Source organism: Aptenodytes forsteri, unplaced genomic scaffold (genome assembly GCF_000699145.1).
Source record: "Aptenodytes forsteri isolate BGI_AS27 unplaced genomic scaffold, ASM69914v1 Scaffold514, whole genome shotgun sequence".
Lineage (NCBI taxonomy): Eukaryota > Metazoa > Chordata > Aves > Sphenisciformes > Spheniscidae > Aptenodytes > Aptenodytes forsteri.
Window position 1 is genome coordinate 102,968 of NW_008795044.1, and position 25,488 is coordinate 128,455.

At 37.4% G+C, this 25,488-nt stretch overlaps 1 protein-coding gene across 1 annotated transcript in view; it reads right to left on the reverse strand.

Annotated features, from left to right (window-relative positions):
• Positions 1 to 25,488, reverse strand: part of LOC103897022 (cadherin-12) — a gene marked incomplete at its 3' end in the record, with an annotated part of 163,387 nt that overhangs the window by 95,225 nt on the left and 42,674 nt on the right. The window contains exon 2 of the mRNA XM_009276971.2: positions 19,418 to 19,712. Coding sequence (XP_009275246.1) covers positions 19,418 to 19,712 — 295 coding nt within the window. The remainder of the gene's footprint in view (positions 1 to 19,417; positions 19,713 to 25,488) is intronic.

Consider the following 25,488-nt stretch of genomic DNA (forward strand, 5'->3'; position numbering starts at 1 on the left):
GCATCTTCTTAAAAAAAAAAAAAGTGTATGAAAAAAAAAATTTAAAGGCCATTAGCTTTTCATATGGCCTGTGGCCAAAAAAAGAACAACACTGAATGCTGTATGTCACCATAATGTGTAATTTTAAATTGCATTGTACTAAAGTACAGGTGTGAAAATATCCCTTAAGACAAAGAGCTCTGACAGCAAATGTCTGACATGCTTATATTATTTCCCTCTTATCTTAACTACTACTAGCAGAATTTTCCTCAGTATTCTTTCTTTAATAAGCATGTAATCAGTATGGATCATCTGCTATTCTACATCTAATACGGATATTTAGAGAAGCAGCAGTTTAAAATTAAAAGCTGCATGCCTTAAATCTTTTTTAAAGAAGTATTTCAATATGCTTGAAATTAATGCTAAGATTAAATGATACATTGCTTTGCAGAATTGGGGCATGCAGAATTGGCAGAAGATCTGTAGGAATACTTGGGAATTTGCTCAAATGCAGAACTAATTTACAAAGACAGTGGAAAAATGTTCAGAACTGATGTGAACATCTGTAACAATAAAAGTTCATGGGAATTCATCGGCCTAATGAAAGATATGATCTTGGTAACTTTTCCAACTGTACTTTCGGAATATACTGCTACATGTAATACTCCTATTGGTTTTACAACAGCTAGTCTCTGAAAATTCTCTCAAATGCAGAACTAATTTACAAAGACAGTGGAAAAATGTTCAGAACTGATGTGAACATCTGTAACAATAAAAGTTCATGGGAATTCATCGGCCTAATGAAAGATATGATCTTGGTAACTTTTCCAACTGTACTTTCGGAATATACTGCTACATGTAATACTCCTATTGGTTTTACAACAGCTAGTCTCTGAAAATTCTCCAGATTGGAAGAATCCTGTTCCTTCTAAAAATATAGTGAGCTTTTTCAGAAAATGGGATTTTTTTGTTTCCCACAGGTAAGCAACAAAAAAAAAAGTATATTTACACAGATAAGATCATATTTCTATGTGGGATTGGAGAAACAAAATAAGGAACAGAAAACAAAATAAATAAAAAACAAAATTAATATGGGCCTGGGAGTTCTGGGTAGACTCCATTTCTCATATTGTAGTACTACTTCACTGTCAGAAGGGAGTCCCTAAATGCAGACGGCAGATTAGGGAGAAAAACAGCCAAGGAGAAGAATGAGGTTCTGAGTTGCCCAGATCCATAAATCTATCCAAGAGCTTGAGTTTATCTATTTCTACATGTGGGAATACAGTTGCAGTTCTGGAACTCTGACATTGTTTTACCTTAAAACTGAAATCCTGTCAGATTCTATTTTGAATGAAAAATTTGGAAATTGCCATGGAAAATATTAGTTCATCACAGTAGACTTTCAGTAAATGATATTTGGTGTTCTGCAAATTGGAAAACAATGTCCAACCCTTCACCTGCTAAGCTGTAAAAATACAGCGTAGCTCAGGTACCTATGAAAAAGTAAAAAAATGTTGAACAACCGGGAGCCCCATTTTTTCCCCTAGATATTAGAAAGCAAACACATATCCAGGTATCAAACAGTTAAGATTAAATATTGGTACCAAGAGAAATAATTCAATATGGCATTTTATTTGTCTAGTTTGGATGAGAGAGAGTACAGTATAGATGAGCATATAGTACAGATCGGATCTTGAAGGCATGCCTGTGGTTTATCTTCCTGATGATAAAAATGAAGGTATTTCTAACAGCGGAAAACATATTTGTTATTCTCTATCAGATAAACTTTATGGCAGGGATTAAGTATTTGCTAGCACAATGTGTGAAGGGAAAAAACAAGCGTGCGTGACCTGTGAAACTTATGCCAGTCACCAAGGAAGGCTGCCACGCTCCTGTACGTACATCTGCCTGTTACCACTTGAGAGAGCTGAAATGTGCTGAGACAGATGTGTTTGCAATATCAGAAACATAGGGGCACATCAGCTCTAGGTTATGCCAAAGAAAACACCCAAATTTGTGCATTTCTGCCTATTATCTGAGTATTTAAATGCTAATGTTTAAAAACACCTATCAGAAACCTACGTGATATTCTCACTTCACATCTACATGGTCCTCATGACTGCAGCATTCCAGCCATTCCACTATAGAAATGATATGTATCCAAAATATTTCATTTCCCCAGATGTTTTCTCAGAGGACTTTTGAGTAGTTTCAGCAGGAGCTCTGCACTGAACCTCACCTGCATGAGGGCTTCAGGGTGTCTTTATTTGGGACTTCCTTCCAGCTTCTTCCTCCCTGTCCTGAGTTCCTCCTGCCACCCAGGGTGGCTCTCCCTCCTCCCTTTCCTGCCTCTCGAGTGCTGTCAAAAGCTTACACTGATCAAAGCAGCAGTAGAAGTTATTCCCTCTTCATGGAGAGTTATCCCTGGGTAAAATGATGAACAACAGGCCAGGTCAGCATTTCCACTCATGGATCCTATTACATTGCTCCACGGCCCAAATATTTTGGGTAAGCACCCCCTTGGAGCCATCTAAAATATGAATGAAAGCCTGGCTTCAAGAAAAACCTTTAAGAACATAACTATTCAGCAAACCACTTAGGCATGTGGTTAATTTAAAGAACACTTAAAAGTGCTGAAGCCAATGAGACCAAATAATTATACACAAAAAAAGGTAGTTGGAATTTATTATTGGAGCGACTGAAGGTTATATGGTAATATAGTAGGTATTTTCATTCCCTTAATGCATGGTCATTCCTTTATCATGTTCTTCTGTTCCTTATCCATAGCCAAAAGTTTAGGGGCATAACTGGTAGCCAGAAAGCTCTGAGGAAAAATCTAAGCTGTAACACAGTAACTTTCCTTACCTGCTCATTTTCCCAGCTGTAAAATATAAGCAGAAAACATTTATTTGCCTTCCCCTGTTATCACTGCATTATGGACAGACAAAATTTTATTACAACATTTTAAACAATTCTTTGTTGAGACGAATTTCTCTTATTTGAGAATTCTGTGGCATCACTCCACTTAGTAAGTTAACATCTTGCAAACACCAGTGACTACAACAGCCTTCTCCTGGTGTCAGTCAAGGCATACACAGCTATATATATATATACATTTTCCAAATATTTCACCTGTAATCTGGTTTTTAAAAAGAAACACATTGAAAAATGATTATTTCCTTAATTCAAATACCCGAACTTTGAAAAGAAAGAGTATCACTCCACTTAGTAAGTTAACATCTTGCAAACACCAGTGACTACAACAGCCTTCTCCTGGTGTCAGTCAAGGCATACACAGCTATATATATATATACATTTTCCAAATATTTCACCTGTAATCTGGTTTTTAAAAAGAAACACATTGAAAAATGATTATTTCCTTAATTCAAATACCCGAACTTTGAAAAGAAAGAGTAAAATCAGACACTGACGCCAAATTCAGTTGTTTTCAAAATCTAAAGGAATAAGCCGCTGCTGCTTCAGTGTGCTCTTTCTGTCTCTAGCAAAGCTGCAACATTCTTTTTTTAATTTTAATTTTAAGCTCTTGTAGCTTATTTGAGGGCTTCTTTAATACCTCAATTCTATTGCTACACATTATGCTCTTTAAACAAGACAGAAGACAAAAAAAGACCAGTACAACATGCAAATGAATTGTGACCATACATGTGACCATATACATGTATAACTACAGGTATTTCAATATTTGTATGGCACAGCTATGATACAGAAAATTCTAATTAAAGATGATACAAAATGCTTAACTCCGTACTTCATGCTGTTGAAATGATCAAGGTAGAAACTCCACAATTCTTGCCACATAGGAGTTTGAATCATTTACTCGTTAGAGTTATTCTGAGCCTGATCTGGGATTTTTTCCCCTGATTTGCATTTCCCTCTCTATTTTGATGATCAAAATCACTTGTCTCTGGAGACCAGAAAAAAAGCAATGCTTAAGTTGGCATCACTGGCCAAAAAAACAAACAAAAAAAAGAAAACAAAAATCAGACTAAGGAAAGATAAAATTCAAATGGTAAAGACAGACCATATTTGACTGTTGTCCAGGCTGAAGTGCAGTTTCACCCTTCTTTGACTGTAGTGAGGATTCTGTTCTAGAAATTTGCCTTTCTATGCCAGCCCTTCCCAACTTCTTTATGTTTATTCATAAATTCTAAAACCTGTGAGATAAGCAAGCCTTGATATACATAAAATTCTGAACTTGTGAAAAATCAAAGCTAAAGTTGAACACACCTAAATACAGCCTAGATATCTTACAACTTATTGCTTAGCTCGTAAAAAAAAGTTTTAAATTTCTTGGGAAAATATTTGCTTAACATTTGTTGTGTTATTGTTTTACAAATAAATCTGTAAAATTCAAAGATGTGGGCTATAAATTTATCATTAGACAGCTAGACCTTCATTTTAATCACTGAAATGAACTGGAATATTTTTACGGCTGGAAGTTGAATCACGCCACTAGAATTCTGTTTATAGTTGCTCAAACTATTCTATTTTCAACCCTGTTTCAAAATTAAAATAAAACAAAATACTGGAATATATTATGGTGCTGACTTTCTATAACTTGATTATTTCCTGACTGGTTGCTCAGAACAAAGCTACAGGAAAAAAGTATGTCATTCTTCCTGCAAAATGTCAATAATATTATAAAAATAATAACAACAACAACAACAACAACAAATATGATCATAATAAAACCGCAGACCCTAAATGACACTTCTTTTGACACCCATTCACATACTTAACAATAGGAGGAGATTTTCCAACTATCACAGCCCGTCAGTCTTTCAGTACTACATCAGTTGGAGGCTGGATACAGATCACTATTTACAGGATGACAGTTTTTCATAATCCACGCACAGTCCTTCCCACATACGTAAAGACAGACAACATGGTTATCATCTTAACTCACTAAACTAAACATGCTCAGATTTTTTAATGAGCATTAAACTCTTATCCTGTTATTCACCTATGAGCTACTTCTTAGCTTTTTATTCCATATTTTTTCTATTCCTCAACTTTTTTTTTTTCCTAACTCCTTCACAAACATATTAAAAAAGACATACTATTTTTTAAGGTGAATTTCCCCTATTTGCCTTGCACATACACCCTCGTCTGTGGTTTCTCAGTTCTGGTAACATATATGCATTAAGAAACAAGCTCTGCAATGAATATTCCTTCTCTGTTTTCACCATCTTCAAGACTACACCTATAAAACAGAGAAGCAACATTACACATTGCTTTTATACACAACAACCACAGCACAGAGATACTGAGGGCATGAATCATAAAAAGAGCCACTGCAAAATGCAATAAAACCAGATGCAGGCTTTTTTCTACCTGGTGTTATTTAGATGCCTAACGATAAGTTCCATACAAGTGAGCTTGTTAGTGAAAAGGTGCTGTAGCCTGTAAGAAACACGAATGAGAAAAGTTGCATCCTAGATACCTTCTTTCTCAGAAATTATTTACTGGGGAAAAGCAATTTTGAACCATCTTCTGTATTAACAGCTTAAACAAACCTTATTCTGACAAAATTCAGAAGCAGATGATGGTCCCTCCTGAATGACCAGTGGATGCATGAGATACAGATTAAATCACTCTTCTGTTATACGGTGGTTGAATACTTATCTCCTACCTCTTAAGTGAATGCTCAGACCATCACTCTCTTGAAGAAGGAGGAAGCTGATCTGTTTTATATAGGATCATTAAATATTCATCAGGCCAAAAGGGAGAAAGACTAAGAAAAGCTCTCTGGCCTGCTGCTTAAAACATGAGGAGGGTTTTTTCAGAAAAGGAAAGGATTAAAGCTGCACCTGCAGCATCTTGTGTGAGTTTTCTACCTACCTCACTGCAAAATCAAAACCATATAAACTCTCTTCCAGCCACATTTTGCATGGGATGTAACTCTGAACTCTGAAAATGTCACTGACTGGCTTCTGAAAAAGAATTAAGTATACCTACTTTATGATTTCTGACAGCGCTTAGGCCTTAATTGGCATCTAGCTGCTCAGCAGCATAAAGTTCACATGGTTCTGTGCGCAAGCAGATTGGGGACAGGCTTAGGTGACATTTTAGGTACCCATGAAACAACTTGATAGAAATTTACTTTTTTCCAGGTTCAGGCAGGTACTAAGATAATTCATTTGGAGTTAGACAGATAAACCCATGTGGACATCTAACCCTGCATGGCATACCCTGAATCACTTACTGTAGTAGTGCTGAATTTGATCTGTGTCTGATATAGTTGGGCTCTGGAGATATTGCTTGGACTACCTGTCCAAATTTCCAGAACATTTTGGTTCACTTTTATAATGTATGTCAGAAAAATTTAAGTGCTTATACATTAGGAATGCTCAGCATTTCTTGAGGAACTTGGTGGTACAGCTCAAGCTATTCAAAGCTATTTGGGAGTCTAAAGACCGACTAGGGTTTTCAAAGCCATTTACGTGCCCTGCACTTGGTGATATCAAGAAAAAAACCCAAACCCACAAGATGCCTATAAAACTGCAGTGCCAAGTTACCTTTACAAATCTGGCCTGAGTGTGCTGATAAAAAACATTCACTAACAAGATCTTACTAACAAGTCTAAACCCTGTACTGTTGATGAGATCAGTACTGACATGACGCACACTGTGTCCACAAGGAAGTCAACGCTCGAATCATAAAACACATTTGCAACGTGGGCAGGGAAGCTCATGTGGGCTTTAATGTAGGCAGTCTGGGTAGGAGTAGCACTGGAAATGAACCATTAGGACATCTCTGCAAGGCAGCTGGTGAGTTAGTATCCCAAAGTCCCTTGTACTACGCTGCCATAAAACCTATCTTGTCACTGTTACTGTCCCCCTGTGCTACCCTGTCACTGTTTAACCTCAGTCGGCAACTGAGCACCACACAGCCGCTCGCTCACTCCCCTCCCCCCCCGGTGGGATGGGGGAGAGAATTGGAAGAGTAGAAGTGAGAAAAACTCGTGGGTTGAGATAAAAACAGTTTAATAAATTAAATAAAATATTGATAACAACAACAACAACAAAGGGCTCCATCATGCGTAATGGTTACTTGGGAAGACAAACGCCATCACTCCAAATGTCCCCCTCTTCCTTCTTCTTCCCCCAGCTTTATCTACTGAGCATGACGTCACATGGTATGGAATGTCCCTTGGGCCAGTTTGGCTGTGCCCCCTCCCAGCTTCTTGTGCACCTGCAGCCTTCTCCATTGGCAGGGCATGAGAAGACGAAAAGTCCTTGACTAGTGTAAGCACTGCTTAGCAACAACTAAAACATTGGTGCGTTATCAACATTGTTCTCATCCTAACTCCAAAACACAGCACTGTACCAGCTACTAGGAAGGAAATTAACTCTATCCCTGCCGAAACCAGGACATACCCAAAGCAAATTGATAAAGGTGGCTAAAATATAAAGCATCCAGATTGCAGCATAGGTATTACTGAACTGCCACAACTTCAGCTCTACAGTAAATCAGTAGGATGTGCTGGTGCAGTTCTTATCCCGTATCATTCCTTTAAATCAGCAGTTCAGAGATGTCTTATTGCTATGCAGTGGCCCAAAGAAAGGATTCCTTCTTTACAACTTGCCAGTTCAATTATCAGCTTCATACGGATTTTGGAATTTAAGGAGCTGATGCCTTGCTGCCATGTTTTGATTCAGGCAGGCAGTCTGACATGTTGACACCTTTCAGGTCATTTATGAAAGATTTTCTTTAGAAAGAAAGGCTAGAATTTGATTTTGTTTATTTGTTACAAAGAAAAACTAATGTAGGAACTAATTATCCCTTATTTTATGTTGGAACAACTCCTAATACACCAGTGTTTGAATCTGGGTTGTGGCAAATAAAAGCAGCACCTTACATATGTTCAGCCACTGCCTACCCTCCACAAATGTTAACAGTTCCCCTCCTTATTCCCCAACCAGTATTGCAAATAAAACTATCAAACACAGTTCTTTAATATATCATAGTAAAGCTATTTTTTCTACTCAACCAGGATAAGAATTTTTTTTCCCCCTGCTGTATTAGCAACTAGATGATATTTTGAAGGCACACAAGATCATCCGCTGTTTGAACAGCGAGGTGCTATGTCTCACTGGATTATGCTCAGTGATTAATATTGGTTTAGGACTTAAAATCTGTGAACAGAGGATTCATTCAGAATCACATGCAAGAGCCATGAAAGAACCCCAGGACTATCAAACATCTGCTGAAAACTGTCTGACAGGGTTTGGTTTGTGTTCAGGCATGAGGTGATATAGAGTGAAAGCAGCAAGAAAAAGGGGATGAATTTGGAGGTACTGAACCAGAGAAGTACCAAGTGGGGCTGATAATTTGAGCATCTGTGTCTGTATCATCTCTTGCAAGACCATAAATTGCAGGCTTGAGCACTTGAACCTGCCCTTCAGGCATCTTTCTCTTCTGAATTCTCTCAAGACTGTTGAAAATATTGATTACCGTTGCCCTATCGCTAAAAGGACATCAGAAATAAAGGGGATTTAGAGGCAAGCAGTGAAAGTGATTGAGACATGAAAAGTTTTCCACATAGAACTTTAAAGATTTCATCTGTTTAATCTAGAAATGAGACAAATAGACAGGGCATGATAGAGATGTATAGAGTAGTTAAGACTATACCAAAACTAAATTATCTGTTCCTATTAATCTTTTATCTTCCAGACTGAAAGACAAAAAATGTTAAAAATAGGAAAAGGAAATGCTTTGTAGAATGACATGATTGACTGAGAGAATGTACAGTCACTAGACCTAAAAAATGGGGATTAAACAAGTATTTGACATGCTTGTGAACTCTAACAACAACCCTTTTTAACAGAGTTAAAAAATAAATAAATAAGGTGTGCTTGGATAAAACCTACCCCCAAATAGACTGTGACATGATAATCTACCTAAATGTGTGTTTACCTTTCTTCTGGCCTCTACTTCTGGCCATTTGCAGAGACAGGAGGATAGATAGGCTTCTAAAGTGATGTTCCTACAATATGGGAAACAGCTACGTAATTATGTTTCAAATAAGTTAGGATACTCCTTTAGATCAGAACAAATGGTAAAATTGATGCTTGCTGTACTAACAGCAATAAACACAGATGGAAGATGAAGGGTATGATTGAGGAGATACTCTCCAGCTGTAGATATCCTGACATGGTTATTACTGGATTGACTGTTGGGATTCATGTTATCCTTCATCAGTTAGAATCTTTATCACCAAAACATCACGCCAGCCTCAGTGGGATGACTAGCAGTCAAACAATTATTTCCAGTGAAAATCATAAGTTGCAAACAATTGTGTACCAAGATGTAAATGGTTAGTTGAAATTACACCTCTGAGGGCATCTGCAACATTCTCCGTTGATGACTGATGCAGATTGCTGTGTCAGGCAGTCCTTGCTGGAGGACCCTTGCCCACTTCATGTTGTTTCCCTGCTCCCTCAAGACTGCTCTATATTCTCACTCATACCTTGAGTGTCATTTATTTATGAATTAATATTTAAGCTTCTTATGAAAATAAAAGGATGGTCCTGAAGTCTATTAACAGAAACCATAGCAGTCTCTTTAGGAGTGCCAGTCTGAATCAAGTCCAAGGCAGTATTAAAAGTGTTACATTTCTCTCCAGTAGCTCCTGAAATGAAATCTGTACAGTTTGTAAAGCTTTTCCTCTTCCTCTGCTATCATTCTTTACTTTCACACCTGCCTGAAATCAGCACCAATCTCTATTTCCAGTCTTCTCCTCTCTAACCCTCAATGATTTCACTTTTACTTCTGGCTTCTGCACAGAAGGTCCCCAGACATAACTGGTAAGGATGTCTGGACAGTGGAATATTGCTTTACTGGGATATTTCAGATAGTTTTGGCCTTTCATTTCATCCTGCTTCACTCTAGAAAAAAATTATTTACGCACTCCAGAAAACAATATCGGCACTGCTGAGTTTTTAGCAAAAAGGACAGTTTGTTTCATTTCCATTGATCTTCTTCCTACGTAGTTATGACCTGTTTAGCTTGCAGGCTGACTAGCTTGTCTGGGAAGCATGGCAACCTGCCTTGTCATCAACTGTGCGGCAGAGAAATCAGGGAACAGACAAAGCCGCCAGGTTCCCAGCTCCAGAGAAGACTGCCTGGCCTACGGGTTCCCAGTCAGCCAGTGCTTGGCATGTCAGGTTGATATAAAGAATGCTTCTCTACTAATTTGGGAACCACCTGTTTAATTTGCCAGTCACCAGCTAACCTGGGGGATGACTCACCAGGCAGCCATCTGTTTTTTCATAAAAAGTTTTGACAGAATTACATATTTGCATCTTTCAGCTCTACAGAAACTTAGCAAAAATGGCTCTTGTGGAAAGGTTTCAACCAGCTCTTTCAGGACCCTTGTTGATCAAAGGCTGGAGGGATGTCAGGCTCATGTTCCCATAAGATATGTAATGGTTCCTTAGTTAGGAAAAACCTACGGTGTATGGGACAGACATTGGGCTGGATTGCCCATCTATGCTGCTCCTTACTACAAATAAGGAGAAACATTAAGTATCTAAGATTCATTAACTCCAAGGTCGACAGACAGGTACACTTACTAATTGGCTGACATGCCATTTAAAGATACTCTAGTATGTGCTGTTCCTCATTCTGCAGATATTTTTAGACCTCTGTTTTATGTAGATTTTTTTTTCCTAAGGTATTATTTTTATCTGCAGTGTCTTTGCTGTAGACTTAAAGCCTTATGGGATTCTCTAAACAGAGAATAATTTGTCCTTAACAGAATATTTGTGATCAGTGATTTTTTTCTCTTAGCTCTTGTTAAGCCAGATTCTCACGAACACTTTTCTTATCACTCCAGACCTTCCTAGGATTAGATCTAATTTGCCACATGGAGTTATTTCTGCACACAGAATTAAAGCCCTTAATCATATTTGGTTTAGTGACTCCCATTTGCTTAGCAATCTTGAGACTATTTTGCCTTCTGTTTTGTCCTCCTCTAGGGCTTATGATGACTTGATTGATTCACACAATCCATCAGTGACTGATTTCTTAGACCAGTTATCTTAGTACAAAATATCACTCGTGTCTGCTTTTATTATTTTGGTTTACTGCAGTTATACACAAAAATGGGGGAGAAGAACACTAGATATGCACACACTGTCCATGCAAAATATCCATAAAAATCCATTTTAATTTTGGCCTGTTCTCATTACCTGCAGTGTTTTTAGGAGAAGATGGCTAGGACATGAATACTTGTCATAAATGAAGAGCTGCCTTGTGCCAGTGAAACCTTGCACTTGTTTCTTCTGTGAAAAATTATAAATAGAACTGAGTTTATAAGAAAAAAATAACTCAGTGGCTGGAAAGCAACTTTAAAGAAAAATGATGTTCAAAGCCATGCAGGCAGTAGCTTGAAAAGCAGCTTTTATAAAGCATATTTAATGTTTACAGTCACTCAGTGGCTGAGAACAGTAATACTTTTAAAATATGTTTAATGTTTAAAACCACTTGGTGGCCAAAAGAACAGCTCTTGCTGAAAAGATATTTAATGTTCAGAGTCATTCTGTGGTAAGGAAAAAGCAACTTCTTGTTAATTTTTAACATTTACAGCTGATCAGTGGCTACTAAAACAACTATCAATACAACATGTTTTATGTTTAGTGATACTATGTGCCTGTATAAAAACAATTCCTACATCTCTCAATACTACACTAAAACATGCCAATATCTTTCCCTCAGCAATAGTATCATTGACAAAAAAACCCACATAATCCCAACAACTCTAATGCAATATATCTTGAACCTAAAGATGATTATGCAAACAAGACAGTACCAATAATTACAAAGCTTCTCCTTATATACTAAAAGAATTTATACTCATCACCATTAAAATGACCACCATATACATTTAGAGCAAAACCAAATAGCTTAATTTTAATAAAGAAAGTATTGGTTGGTTAACCTAACAGAGGGATCTGCATCAAAAGACTTGGGTGTGATGAAACATAAAATATTATTTGATTTATGCTACTGAGCTGGAGTAAAGACAGTGTGTGGATAGGAACATAATGGCTTTATCTTCTGTGACATGAGTTTTTAACTTTGCCCACTTCCAGTTAAACACAACAAAGTAGGCCTGGATATACAAGAAGTAAGACTTAAATGCTTTGTATGAATTCGGCACTGACACTGACATTTTGGGACTGTGAAACCAGCTAGCAGAAAGCATTTATCCAGCGTCTCACCTTTTTAACAGCAAAAGCTTCTCAGACGTTTTGCTGTGTGCATGTTTGTACGGTCCTGTCACAGCTTTCATTTTACATAGATTCTCCCAGCTAACAGTATTTGCCAAATTTCCTTCTTTTGCTGACAATTTCCAACAGCCAGGCTGTTGGAAAAACTCCAGCCAGGCTGTGAAATAAAACTCACAGTGAGTACGACAATAACCACAATCCTTTAACCAAGCAAGCCTTCATTCACTGCATTGTTTTCTTCCTCCCTTTTGATCTAAAAGGGTTTTGTCTGTAAGGTTTTTCACAGTAGTTGAAGCTGCCTAGGTTGCCTAGTGATCTATCATAATGTCAAGAAACACTTTTGTTTCAAAAGCATTTACTGCCTACTTGTAATTTTCTCTCAACATCTCAGTGTTGGGTTTTTTTTATTTTTATTTTGTTTTGTTCTGTATTTTTGTTCAATGCCCCTTACACATGGGAAAATACTCTTTGACAAAAGGCTAAGCAGCCATAACCTGCCTTTCCTTTTGCTCCTTCCATAAAACTCACCTTTCTCTACAGTGGCTATAAAACTTAGTCTGAAGATAAGTGCAGTAGCTGTTTTCACAATTAAAAAAATGAATCAAAAACCCAAGATCTGTAATTAACAAAACAGTTCTAAGTGAGAAACCGCTGAAACGTCCGCTGTGATGGGTAAACTTCCATCTGACATAGCCCCAGGATGGAGAACTGAAAGGCAGTGATGGGACGTGAATTTTTCTGAAAAGTGGCCTGTATGACCTAGGGCACCAGGTCTGACCAAGGCGATTGATGAATTTGTACACTCTGCAATAAAGATTACAGAGGACATGTAATAAATTAGAGGACATGTGGATATGACCCTGTAAGGGGAGAGTCAGTACAGTTTCGTGAAGGGAAGCTGCTCTACACAAAACCTGTTAAAACTATTGGGTGAATCAGTGAGTATATAGCCCTAGATTACTTGCATAGATAAACTATCTAAATTTCCAAAAAGCTTTCAGCAAGGTTCCTAACTGAAGGCTCTTAAAAAAAAAAAAAAAAGATTGAGAGAACAGCCTTTTCTAAGATAACATCCAAATAAAGATAAAAATCAAATAGTAGGAATAAATTGCCAGTCTTTATGTGAGAGATGGGTTGCCACTGGCATCTCCCTTGGATCTGAACTCATAGGTTGCCTGTAAAAGAGAATATATAAGCAGGTGACAGCTTGACAAAATGAAAGCTTGACTGCAAAGTGTTACAGGGGAATCTTAACATAACAAGTAACTGGGGATAGGGGATTTCACACTGAGAAATATAAAGAGGCATGGGAAAAAAATACCTTATCAGTACTTTCACAGAGGTGGGTTGTAGCTCGGTTACCTATTAACTCTTGATCTTGGGATCACTGTGGAAAATCCACCAAAGTTTTCATCCCAATGATCAACAGCGGAAAAAAAGGGAAAATGATTGATGGGAATTATTAGATAAGGAAAAGAGAATAAAAAAGAGAATAAACGAGAATATTCAAGATATTTGTATCTTGAATATGACATCCAATTCCCGTCATTGTCTCTAAGGACTCCATAACACCAGAAAGAAGCATGGAGACCAGGGTAGAGATGGAGGTGCTGCAGACAGGGGCTGACAGATTATATTGCCAGTTATCTCTCCATGAGTGTCTGTAATACCATTCAAAAATCTTTCTGGCCTCTACAGATTCCCAAAGTAGTATCTTCCGCAACAGCCTGGGTACGCTTTTGGAAGTCCTTAAAAATATATCACCAGAAGCTAGGAATCTATATCAAGGGACGGATTGCTCAGTATTTGCTCCAATGCTTTATAATCCTTCCTTACCCAGCCTCTGCTCAGTGTAAGCTTCAGGCTAAACTCAGGCACACGGTACTAAGCTATGCCCAACCAGAATGCAGGTTCCTACCCACCAGTTCATCAGGTTAGTTTTCTACATATTGCAATCCTTTCACATGAAACTACATAGATGGGTATATTAAACACATGTTCCATTTGTGAATGTATATATATAAGCCTTTGTCTATGTTTAGATATAAGCCAATGTTTAAATATAAGCTAATTAAGTATTCACTTCAGAAGGAAAACTGCCAGAAAATTTATAGAGACTATTTTTAGGCTGTCAGTACCATGGGAAGCAAATCCATAACACTCTTCAAGTAGCTGCCTTGTACCATGGAGGATACCCAGTAAAAATAACCTGATACCAACTTTCCAGTATCATTGACCATTTTAGTGTTACAAGGTAGTGTTACAATTGAGGCAGTTTCAAGTAGAATATTCAAGCCTAATCAGTAATACAGCTATTTAATGTGAACATATTCCATTACTTGTTAATTAATAACCAACAAGGCAGAATAATTGCCACGGTGATCTGGAGTTTGTAGAGCCCCCCTAAGCAATAAAGAGTTAATCTAGTGGAAAGGTATGAAATGAAATTGCCTAGGAAAGAACACATGGAATCTATATGTTATGGAATTGATAGGTTTAGTACAGCCCTAGCTGGTGTGTGTATAAGCATAGAGGAATAATGGAAATACCGTAGAAAACAATTAGTAGACTGTGACAGTAGAAGTTATAAATTTGTCACATGTAATACATATGATCAATTAAAATCAGCACAGTCGGTGAAAGAAATGCATGAGAAATGCAGATGTATTTCTGTGTACATTTTTATGTATAAATATATAAAAATATATAATAAGATCTTTCCTTGAATGTGTGTTTAACGCTGGTATGTCCCTACTCTCAGTCATCTGGACTGATAGCTTTAATAAGGGGATGACCTTGGTTTAAACTAACCATATGTTTGCATGCTTACATGAGCTATATTGCAACAGAAGCTGGCACAGCTGCCAGAAGCAGCAACAGAGTTGACTAAATTATACTTAAGGACAACATATTTTGCTAATACTAACTTACAAATGGGGAAATTACAGCCCCCTTTTCAGTCCTCATACATAAATTTCCATTTCTGGTTTGTTCTACATTTTGGAACACATTAAATCAATACAATATTTTCAAATAAAGATATTGATAAAACCAATCCAATATCAGAAAAAATATATTAGGAGTCGAGCCCTTAAGCTTTTATAAGTCTCTTATTAGGCATAGGATAACAGCATAGCAATCTACGTTCTTAAAGTATTAGTTCTGCGTTGTAATCTGACTCCATCTGCTGAGTTTCTCTGCAGGTAATTTCACATCATTGTCCTTTCCAAAATAAATTCTTCACCATAAAGTATTCTGCACCCCATTTATTATGTGAGCAATACACTGTCAACTTTGGAGGTACCAATATCCTTCCTCAACAATACAGAAACTATGCACGCTTAGAAAGTAACAGAAATAATGGAAGTCATAGATGGGTACAGTAGCCTGCATGTTACACCAGTCAGTAACCAAGGGGCTTTTCAAGAGAGTATCTTTTTTGTTTGTATCTGTGATTGACTGTACTCTCCATCATACATGAGCAGATTACAGTGCATGTATGGAAGGAGCGAGGTTAGCTGGCCATTCAAGCCTCTGGCATAAAACAGGTAGGCATCCTAGTTTGTAGTGGGCTTAAATTAGTTTTAGAACACAGTAAACATCCTGCTAACATTTTTTTCTTAGCAAAATGCATATGAAGGAATTTGGCTCCCAGTAAAGAATGCACCACTAACTAAAAATGGCAATGCTAAAATTATCTCTTCTTCAGAAAAAGCTGAAAGATATGCATTACCATAATCTTTTTTAAGGAGTGGTATTGATGAGATGGAAAAACAAACAAACCCCGGTGTACTGAAATTGTAGAAGAAATTTTAACAGAACCTCAAAGTGGATGTGAAGGGAAAAAAAAAAATTCACCTAAAACATGCATGGAAAATAACACAACAAAGTTGTTACAAAATCTACCATGAAAAACTTGGATGTGACAGATATGTCTAAATCATATCTATGTGCAGAAAACCAGATATTGAGGATCCTATAAATTTCCATCTTTTTATACCTTTTCCAGTAAAAAAATCACCAAGGTCCAACTTTATCATTGGCATGCAATTTTATTATAACTCTGTGACTGGAATTCTGATTCCAGAGATGAATGCTGTGGCATTTTTTCAGCCACCAAAGCTTCAGCGACAGCAATTAGTACAAAGGTCAGAGATGTTACAAAACTGAGAACACTGTAGCCATGAAAATTTCTAAAATGTGTGTAAGTGGTCTGAAGGACACTTTTCTTCCCAAGACTTCCCAGCCCCACACAATCCTCTCTTATGGCTGCAGACTGTGGTACCTCAAAAGAGTTTTATACAATTCACTTTATTTCACTGTCCAAATGGAATATATGCTGTGTGTTTACATTGGGTGTTAAGTCTTTATTAGCTACTTCTCTACCCCTCTATTCCCCTTTGAACATGAACTCTGGCATCCACGTTTTGCTCCTTATTACCAATAACCTTAGGATAAACTACCAAACTGAGTAAACCTTTGCATGCAAGTGTCATGCAACAATAAAAGACAGAAAGTCACTAGTGACAAAAGCTTGTCAGGCTCATAGAAAAAACTAGCAAGGGGGAAAAAAAGTCATGTTGTAGTCCATTTCCCACAACGGAAACAGTGTGCATGAGTGCAGTTCATAACAAATACTGTTGTAAAAATATAGTAAGTGAAGTTTAGGACATTTGGGAATTGAAAACTGGCAACTAGAAAATGAGAGTGCAAAAAAATAGTTAAGAGGAAGAGTTTATCAGGGGTTTTGCCTAAGCCAAAACAACCATATGCTGCACCAGCTAAAAAATCAAAGTGATTTTCAATGTCAGCCTCAGGCAGTGGTAGGTCTAGGCATCTCTGTAGGTGCAACTAAATGGTGCTGATGATAGGGAGCAGTAGTTTTAGATCCTCTGAGAAATCTGTGCTTGCATAAGGTAGCAAAAGCATTGATAAGAGAGAGCAAGAGAGTGGAGAGACCTACATCAGAGAAGGCACAATCTTCTGGCACATCACAGGCGACAGAAGGAATTTCTGGATATTTTTGCTGCAAGACAACCCAACAGTCAGAATTGTTATCTGCTTTAGTAACCACTAATTGGAGTTTAGGCCTCCATTTAAGACACTACTTCCTTGCCTTGTCTTTACTGATCAATTTTCATCCATCTTTTATTTTTCTTATAGAGGAAAATAAAAACTGTTATGAATAAATCTTCTAGAGGTAGTGCATGTGACTGAATAAAGTGAAGATCAAGAGGATGCACTTTTGCCATGGCATCTACTGCTGTTTTTCTAAAGAAGAATAAATTGAAAAACATTTCTTTTAAAATGTTGTATGCATGACACAGCACGTTCAGTTGCATCTCATTTAGTCATGCAACTCCCAGTCAATGTAAAAGCCACAATGCATGGCACACCTTGAAGAGAGTTTCCCATGAAATAAAACCACTGTTAGCATTTTGTCTGCCGCTGCACACACATATTTGTGAAAATAAGAAAGGAAGATGGAGGGAGAGCAACAGAGTGAAAGAATGAATGCATGCACTGCATTCCACTGTGTAAATAGCACTATTCATTGTTATTTTGGTCATTTCTCTCTGATCAAGTCTTAAAAACAATTTAACAACTAAACGTACATTCACTGGTGAGAAAATTTTATTCTGAACTTGCCACAGAAATAGACTTGACAATGTAACAAATGTTTTCCATCTATAAATAATATAACTGTAAGTAATATTATTAGGCATCTCTATAGGGGCAACAACAATAGTGCACCTATACAGTGAATCTATAGATACACCTCTATGGGTGACTATAGTGAACTCATTTCTACACATGTATGAGGTTAACGTGATCATCTCTACGTGTCTACTTATATCACATTTTATCACATTCTACCATGCTTTATCACAAAATTTAAAATACTATCTCATTAATTCCATATAGCAACTTGTGTAGATAGCTAGTTGCCTCCTGGATTGTCTTTCAAAACATCACCATCTGAGCTGCACAGCTGAAGGGGGAACAGGATCCCTTTGCACATTTCAGAGTCAGAAACCTTCCGAAACTGTTAGCATCTACAGGGAGTATTAAATGACTAGTACTGGCTTGTGAAGTACTGGGAAAAGACAGCTTAGGAGAGAAAATGGCAATAAGCTGAAACTAGCACTGGGAAGTTAAAGGCCTGCTAGCCCAGAATGAATTAATTTCTGGTGCCCGCAGGGAAGCCCGAAGTGCCATCTGGCAGCAGGACACAAGCAGTGTGCTTGTGTTGCAAACACACTGCTCAGGACCACTGCAGAATCAGCCATCGGGCAGAGACCCGAAGGGCCCATTTAGTCTATTCTCCTGCTCCAAAGAAGGATCAATGTTCTTTGTGTCTTTCCCGGCAAATGTCTATCGTGTTGTGAAAATTCTTCAAACAAAAACCTATTCCAGTGCTTCAGCATCTTTACTACAGTCCACCTTTCTTTGGAGAAAATTATTCTCTCCCCTGTACACTAGCTTTTTGAAAACTTAGCATGTTTCCAGTCAGTCTTCTCTTTTTTTTTGACTTAAGAATCCAATGCACTCACTATTTTCTTGGACATTAGGTTTTTGAGACCTTGAGCCAGTCCTGCTGAGCCTCTCTGACTCCTGTTCTTGCATTGTGGAGAGCCCGGTGAGGGCAATCGTTACTTTCAGCACCCACAGCGTAGCAGGGCTTGGAAAAAGAATTGTCCCCTAATTCATAATTAGTGGATCATGCAGTGCTGTAGGAGTTTGACAGCCACAAAGCCAAGAACAGTGAATAACAAGATGCTGTTGTACCATCTAATTCTGTACAGCAAACAGTCAACATTAACTGGGAAGATAGGGAAATGCACTTCATCACGTGAAATAACAAGTTTGGGGGTACGCAGAACCCCTGGACCTTAGCATACCTGCCTTGAATATCTTTTTTATTTTCTCCTTCTGTCCTCAGAGACTTAAAGTCACAAGCACTCTTTTTGCAGGAGAATGAGTTTCTAAATAAGCAAATAAAGCTAAAACAAAACTGTAATCTCTATATTTCTAAGCACAGAGCAAGACATTTCTAATTATAAGTTTTAGAAGTTATATTTTCATTTCAGCCTTCTCTTTCTTTCCTCAGCAGGAAATGCACATTGAGACAATTAAGCAATAGGCAATTAGTTATCAAGTGTTTAAAGCTTCTTACTCACCCACTGGAGACATTTCTGGGACACTGGCAACATAAGGCCCATCCAGGAACTTTGGCTCATTATCATTAATGTCCTGCACTTTGATGATGAACTCTGATTCAGGCTCTAGTGGTTTCTTGGTGTCAACATCCACAGCCTGAGCCCGGAGTGTGTAGAAAGGTTTTTCTTCTCGATCTAGGCTCCTTATGGCATGAATGTCTCCTGTGGTCTCATCAATGGTAAAAACAGTGCCAGCACCATCTCCTGAAAGGGTATATTTAACAGTGCCCACTCCCTTGTCCAAGTCAGAATGAAGCTTGAGAACAAAAAGAAAAAAAAAAAGGGGGAGGGAAAGAACATTAATGGCTTTTTCTAGGCTGGAAGGCAATTATTATTTTTATTTTTTTCTCTTATGTAATAAAAGACATTAGAGGAACCAATTTCATAAGTCCTTAACTGTCTCTAAGTGCATGGAAAAAATTGGGGTAGCATGTTATCTAGTATTTTTACCCCCATCTAGTACCCAGCACAGAGAGCATTTCAAGATTCTACCTGCTTTCTCTCATGAATACAGATCACTACTAAAACTGTAATGAAGCAGGGCTTTGGATTTGTTATAAACTGAAATTTAAGACCAAGGATGGAAAACCACCAATAACCACATACAACAAACATGAGGTGACATGAGAGAGTGTCAAAAGCTTTCACAGGCATTTGGCTTTCAGAGAAGTAGAAGGGAACTATCTAATTTTCATTTCACACACAAGAGCTTGACAGAATCCTAAAATCAAACTCAAAGTCAAACCTTGTTTAAAAAAGACAATACACACCTCTTAATTACAGTAAATGCTAAACAGAACTAAAAATACTACCTCTTTTACACAAATATTTGATCATTTGTTTCTGTCCTTTCTGAGATAGTCACATTGCAGACAGCGTGAAGCTAGCAGTTCTCTTGCTCATTGGAAGAATACAGAACTCAATCATTTCTGCCTTAACTCAATTATTTCTGCCTTAAATACATGTTTTCCAGGCTGTTAGTATGTTAAATCTCTATTTCTAATTTGAAAAAATATTTGAATACAAGTTCTTGGATGTTTTTGTCCATACTATTATAATGTGGCCTTAAACACTATTTTATCGCAAGAATTTTTGAAATCAAAATACAGTATGATGAACTTCTTTCTCAGATGCCTTCATCTGTTTCATGCTCATCCTTTAAATACATCTAAAAGTTTTTAATAGATACTCAAGGTTACATCACTGATGCTGAAATAGCTTTTAAAATATTCCCCCTCTTGTCCCATCTAATGAGGACTAAAGAGATCCACTATAATGGACACAGGTTGGAATGGAGTTTTCAAGAGTGAATTCTCTTAAGCAGTATAGTAAAACGATTATGGATAGGCTTTATTTACATGATGTACTGCCCAAGGTGAAACACAATAGAGGAAACATGGGACATGAAAGGAAATTATGTAGAAAATGAATTACTGAGAAACTAAATGGTTTTGGTAATGGGGCAAGAAGCTAAGCTACAAAGAAAGAGGTAAAAGCAATTATTAACATTTATAGCTATTGCCTTGACATTGAAAATAGGTCCTTGTGACTGTGGAAGAGGTCACGGTTTGTGGGACAGAGCGAACATGAACATAGTCTCTTCTTTGTCTACTTTTTCATCTCATCATTCCTGCTCAGTGAATATACTAGTTTCTGATCTTTCATCTAGCTGTCCGCTGCATGTGATTTAAAATTATCTCTCCAGTCCAAAGTAAAGCATTTTGCTTCTTGAGCACTGGTTCACTGTGGAAAGATTCAAAGGAAGTTAATTCTTTTCTTCCTGGGGTGTTAAATATTTCCTTGCTTGCAAAATGAAAAGATAGTGCAGCCTGAGATAATTAATGTCTATTTCTTCCTCATAATTTTAATTTAAGTGGCTCACAAGCTTCCTGCTGTTCCATTATACCTTGCTCAGTTAAAACTTAGTATTTTCCTTCCATTATCATATAGAGGCTTACAGACACACATGGAGTGGAAAAAAAAAATCAAAATGATTATGAGAAAGCTCAAAGAAAAAATGTTAGAACTTTATAGAGGGAACCACACCATTTTCTTACTTGTGTCCCTGTATTAAACAAAATATGTCTGGGCTTTATTGTGAAGTCTACCTTGTTCCCTTCTCCTGGAAATAAGAATATCACAGAGCAAAAGAATGTGGTTTCGAAGAAGGGATTTGTAAACAGGGAAGCATGCCAAGAATATTGTCTTTACTCCCATCTCCTGTCATCAGATTTGGGACTAAAGATGAGATGGTTGAGTCTTTCCGATTGCCAGCTGAAGGGTTTATGTTCAACTAGTAACAAATCAGGCTGCACTGCATGCATTATCTGAGCACTTGGATTATACTAGAGAGAAATAATTATAGTTGCTTCCCCTAGCTGGGGAAAAAGTTAAAAAATGTAACAAGAAAAAAGCAAAACAAGGGCTCCTAAGAGAAAGGAAGAGTGAAATACAAAGACAAGCACAAAAATAGCTTTTTTCAAATATATTGGAGTAAAAAAAGCTTTATAACTGGTAGCATTAGAAATTCTACAGTTATAGATGTGTTTACTGTGCTTCACAAATATCACTCAGCTAGTATAACATAGGAACCATTCCATTGATTTAAGCAGAGTTGTATTGCTTTGCATTAGCTGGGATCTGTCACATTGTATTTATTCATCAAATGATGCTAATCTTCTGATTTCAATATAGGCTTCTTAGATGTCATTGCTGGACGATGGGCAAATGCATGCTTATTTGTAACCCACGTTGAGCTATGCAATTTGTGGGGCAATTCAACATTACAAAGTGTCTAACTACTGTAGGGGAATAGCTGATTGATTTATTTAAAATGAACTAAATTCTCCAACAATAAAAGGCACGCAATACTGAGATTCAGATGCAAGGACAGAGAGAGAGGAACTAGCATTCATTGGACTTGCACAACACTAGAAAATAATCCTGACTTTCAATGCCTGAAATTTTCCAGAGAGAAGTTTAGGTTAAAGAATAAGTGCTGTATTGCACTGGAAGAAAATACTTTTGTGTGTGTGTGTGCTGAAAAACGTATAGAAGATTTGTGAGAGACTAGTTTTTCTGACACTGTGTCCAGAAGTATTTTTGGTTTTGTATCCCATTTCTCCTTCCCGCTTGTACTTATTTTCTAATTCTTGCTCTTCTGCTATTTGAGCAAAACTACAGGGCAAGAGAACAAGTGCTCAAATCTTACCTAAACCCCCCAATGTGTTTACATTTCAGAATTACTTGCATTTACTGCAACAGGGTGGTACAAATGATTGTATTCATATGGATTTTTCTTGCTGTTATGTTTTCTCTGTAAATCCAGAATATTAAAAATGCCACAAGGGTTTGGAAATGCAAGGGATTCATTTCTACTTTTGCTCAAACGTGCACTGTTTTTCTCACTACCTAGGTAACACAGAGTTTAGTGTCAGATCTTTGGGCAAATCTTCCCCAAGTGTAAAATTAATGATTTCTTGCAGCAAAATCTTAGTGCAGTAAATCATGAATATTTTTCTGTGATGGCAGATAAAGACACATCATCCCATAATTCTTGCTAATGTGTGCAAACAATAACGCATATGGCAAAGGAAATGACTGATGAAAAATTCAAGTATGAATAACAAGATGGAGACTATGGTGAAATACATTGCGTAAACCTTTGCAGAAACTATGACAGTGTTCTTGAATCTTATCCAATACCAGATGCCAGACTTAGTTAGTCTACAAGTCCATGTGATCTAGCAATCTGCTTCAGTTTATAACTATCTGAAAGTTAGTTTGCTTCAAAGAGGCTGAAAAAGTTGGTAACAACTCGCTACAAGCACATCTAGGAGAAACTATTTATTCAGTTCTTCAAACAGTTATGTCCAATTCCTAGCAAACAGTATGATTATTCATATTTTAGCAATAAATTAAGACCTTACTGCTTCAATAACTCAGTGTTATTAAGTCCGTGTCACTTCAAGAATTCATACACCTGCACAAATGATTTGATATTACATGTGAAACCACATGAAAGATCAAGAAATATGTTAGCTAACGTACTTCAAGAACTACTGTATACTAGCTAAATTCCACATGGCAGTAGTACAGATCAGAAGTATGTGTTCCTTGGTGCTGATTTGCTCCTCAGTATCCTATGCATCTGATCTTCAACTGTACATCTTCTCTTTTGTTAAACACTTCAATGGCTTGCATTAATGAACTTACAATGATTTAGAAAGTAAATTTGTAAATTCACATAGGTAAAGAAATCAGAAGCAAAAGAAGCTTAACAAATTGCAAGATAGTCTAGCCTTAAAATGAAGTAATCACTGCAGCCTCACAGAGCATGCAAGAACAAGGGCTGTGACATTTACTAGGATTGCTGTGATCTTAATTTCACAGTAATACAAATATTGAAAAGTTGTTTTATGAATTGACTGGTTCCTTTTCTTTATTTCCTATCCATATACAATAAAAAAAAGGTAGAGAAAGAAAGGAGGAGGAAGTAAAAAAGTTTTAAATGTCAAGGAATGTTTAACATTCTTAAATTGATATATCCACCCTGTGATATACTTTGAGATTCTAAGTCTTATTCCATTGCCAATTTCACAGGCTGAAAAAAATTCACTGTTCAATTTATTTATTGCTAGTAGATCAATTTAAATGCTATATTGCGGTGCATATCTGGACTGAAAACATTGCTAAATGTTCCAAGATATTAACTCTTTCTTGCATAAACAATGATACTAGTTATCCATCCCATATCTGTATCTTTACAACATTTTTCATTATGCAATATATTTTAGGACTTTATTCCATTATTTCCTCTGCCTGTATCTACTTCCAAGTATCTCCATTTGCTCTGTAGCCACCAGCTCCTCCCCCTCCCCTTTCTTGGGTAAGATGTGCAATGAAAACTGTTCAAGAAGTTCCAAAATAGCCAGTTGTCCTGGTTTCGGCAGGGATAGAGTTAATTTCCTTCCTAGTAGCTGGTACAGTGCTGTGTTTTGGAGTTAGGATGAGAACAATGTTGATAACACACCCATGTTTTAGTTGTTGCTAAGCAGTGCTTACACTAGTCAAGGACTTTTCAGCTTCCCATGCCCTGTCAGCAAGAAGCTGGGAGGGGGCACAGCCAGGACAGCTGACCCAAACTGGCCAAAGGGACATTCCATACCATGTGACGTCATGCTCAGTACATAAACTGGGGAAAGCTGGCCGGGGGGGGCCGCTGCTCGGGGACTGGCTGGGCATCGGTCAGCGGGTGGTGAGCAATTGCACTGTGCATCACTTGCTTTGTGTATTATTATTACATTATTATTATTATTGTTATCATTATTTTATTTAATTTATTAAACTGTTTTTATCTCAACCCACAAGTTTTTCTCACTTCTACTCTTCCAATTCTCCCCCTCATCCCACTGGGGGTGGGGGGGAGTGAGCGGGCGGCTGTGTGGTACTCGGTTGCTGACTGAGGTTAAACCACAACACCAGTCAGCTCCAGTATTACCTGAGACTGCAAACACGGAATGATGTCCTAAACTATGGAAAGGAAAAAAGGTCATTGTTATATGGGAAACATAGATGCAAGCAGAACTATTTTGGCAATCCTCTACTGCAAAAGTCTGTGTGTTGCAACAGGGATGCCCACTACAGGAGAGGAGGGTGTAAATGAGCCTATAGAAACCTTTGATACTAACCATCTAAGAAAACTTTCTGTTTGGAACATCACCCTTTTAAAAGATACTTATTCTACACGTATTTTCTATTGGCAAGAACTCTATGGTCTACACAGATTGCATGGTTCCTTTTAAAAGCTGATAATTAGATTCTAATGTACTGCTTTTATACAAATGCATTTTTTCTTCCCTCTAAAAATACATAAAACTTGAAAATTTTCTCGAGATAAAAGGGGGTGGTGGTGTCAGAGACTTTAATTCAGGAAATTGAGTAATAAAAACAACAATGCAATTGCTGCTAATCAAATCCAATCAAATATTTTTTCTTTCTTCCCCTCTCCATCACACACCCCCACCCACACA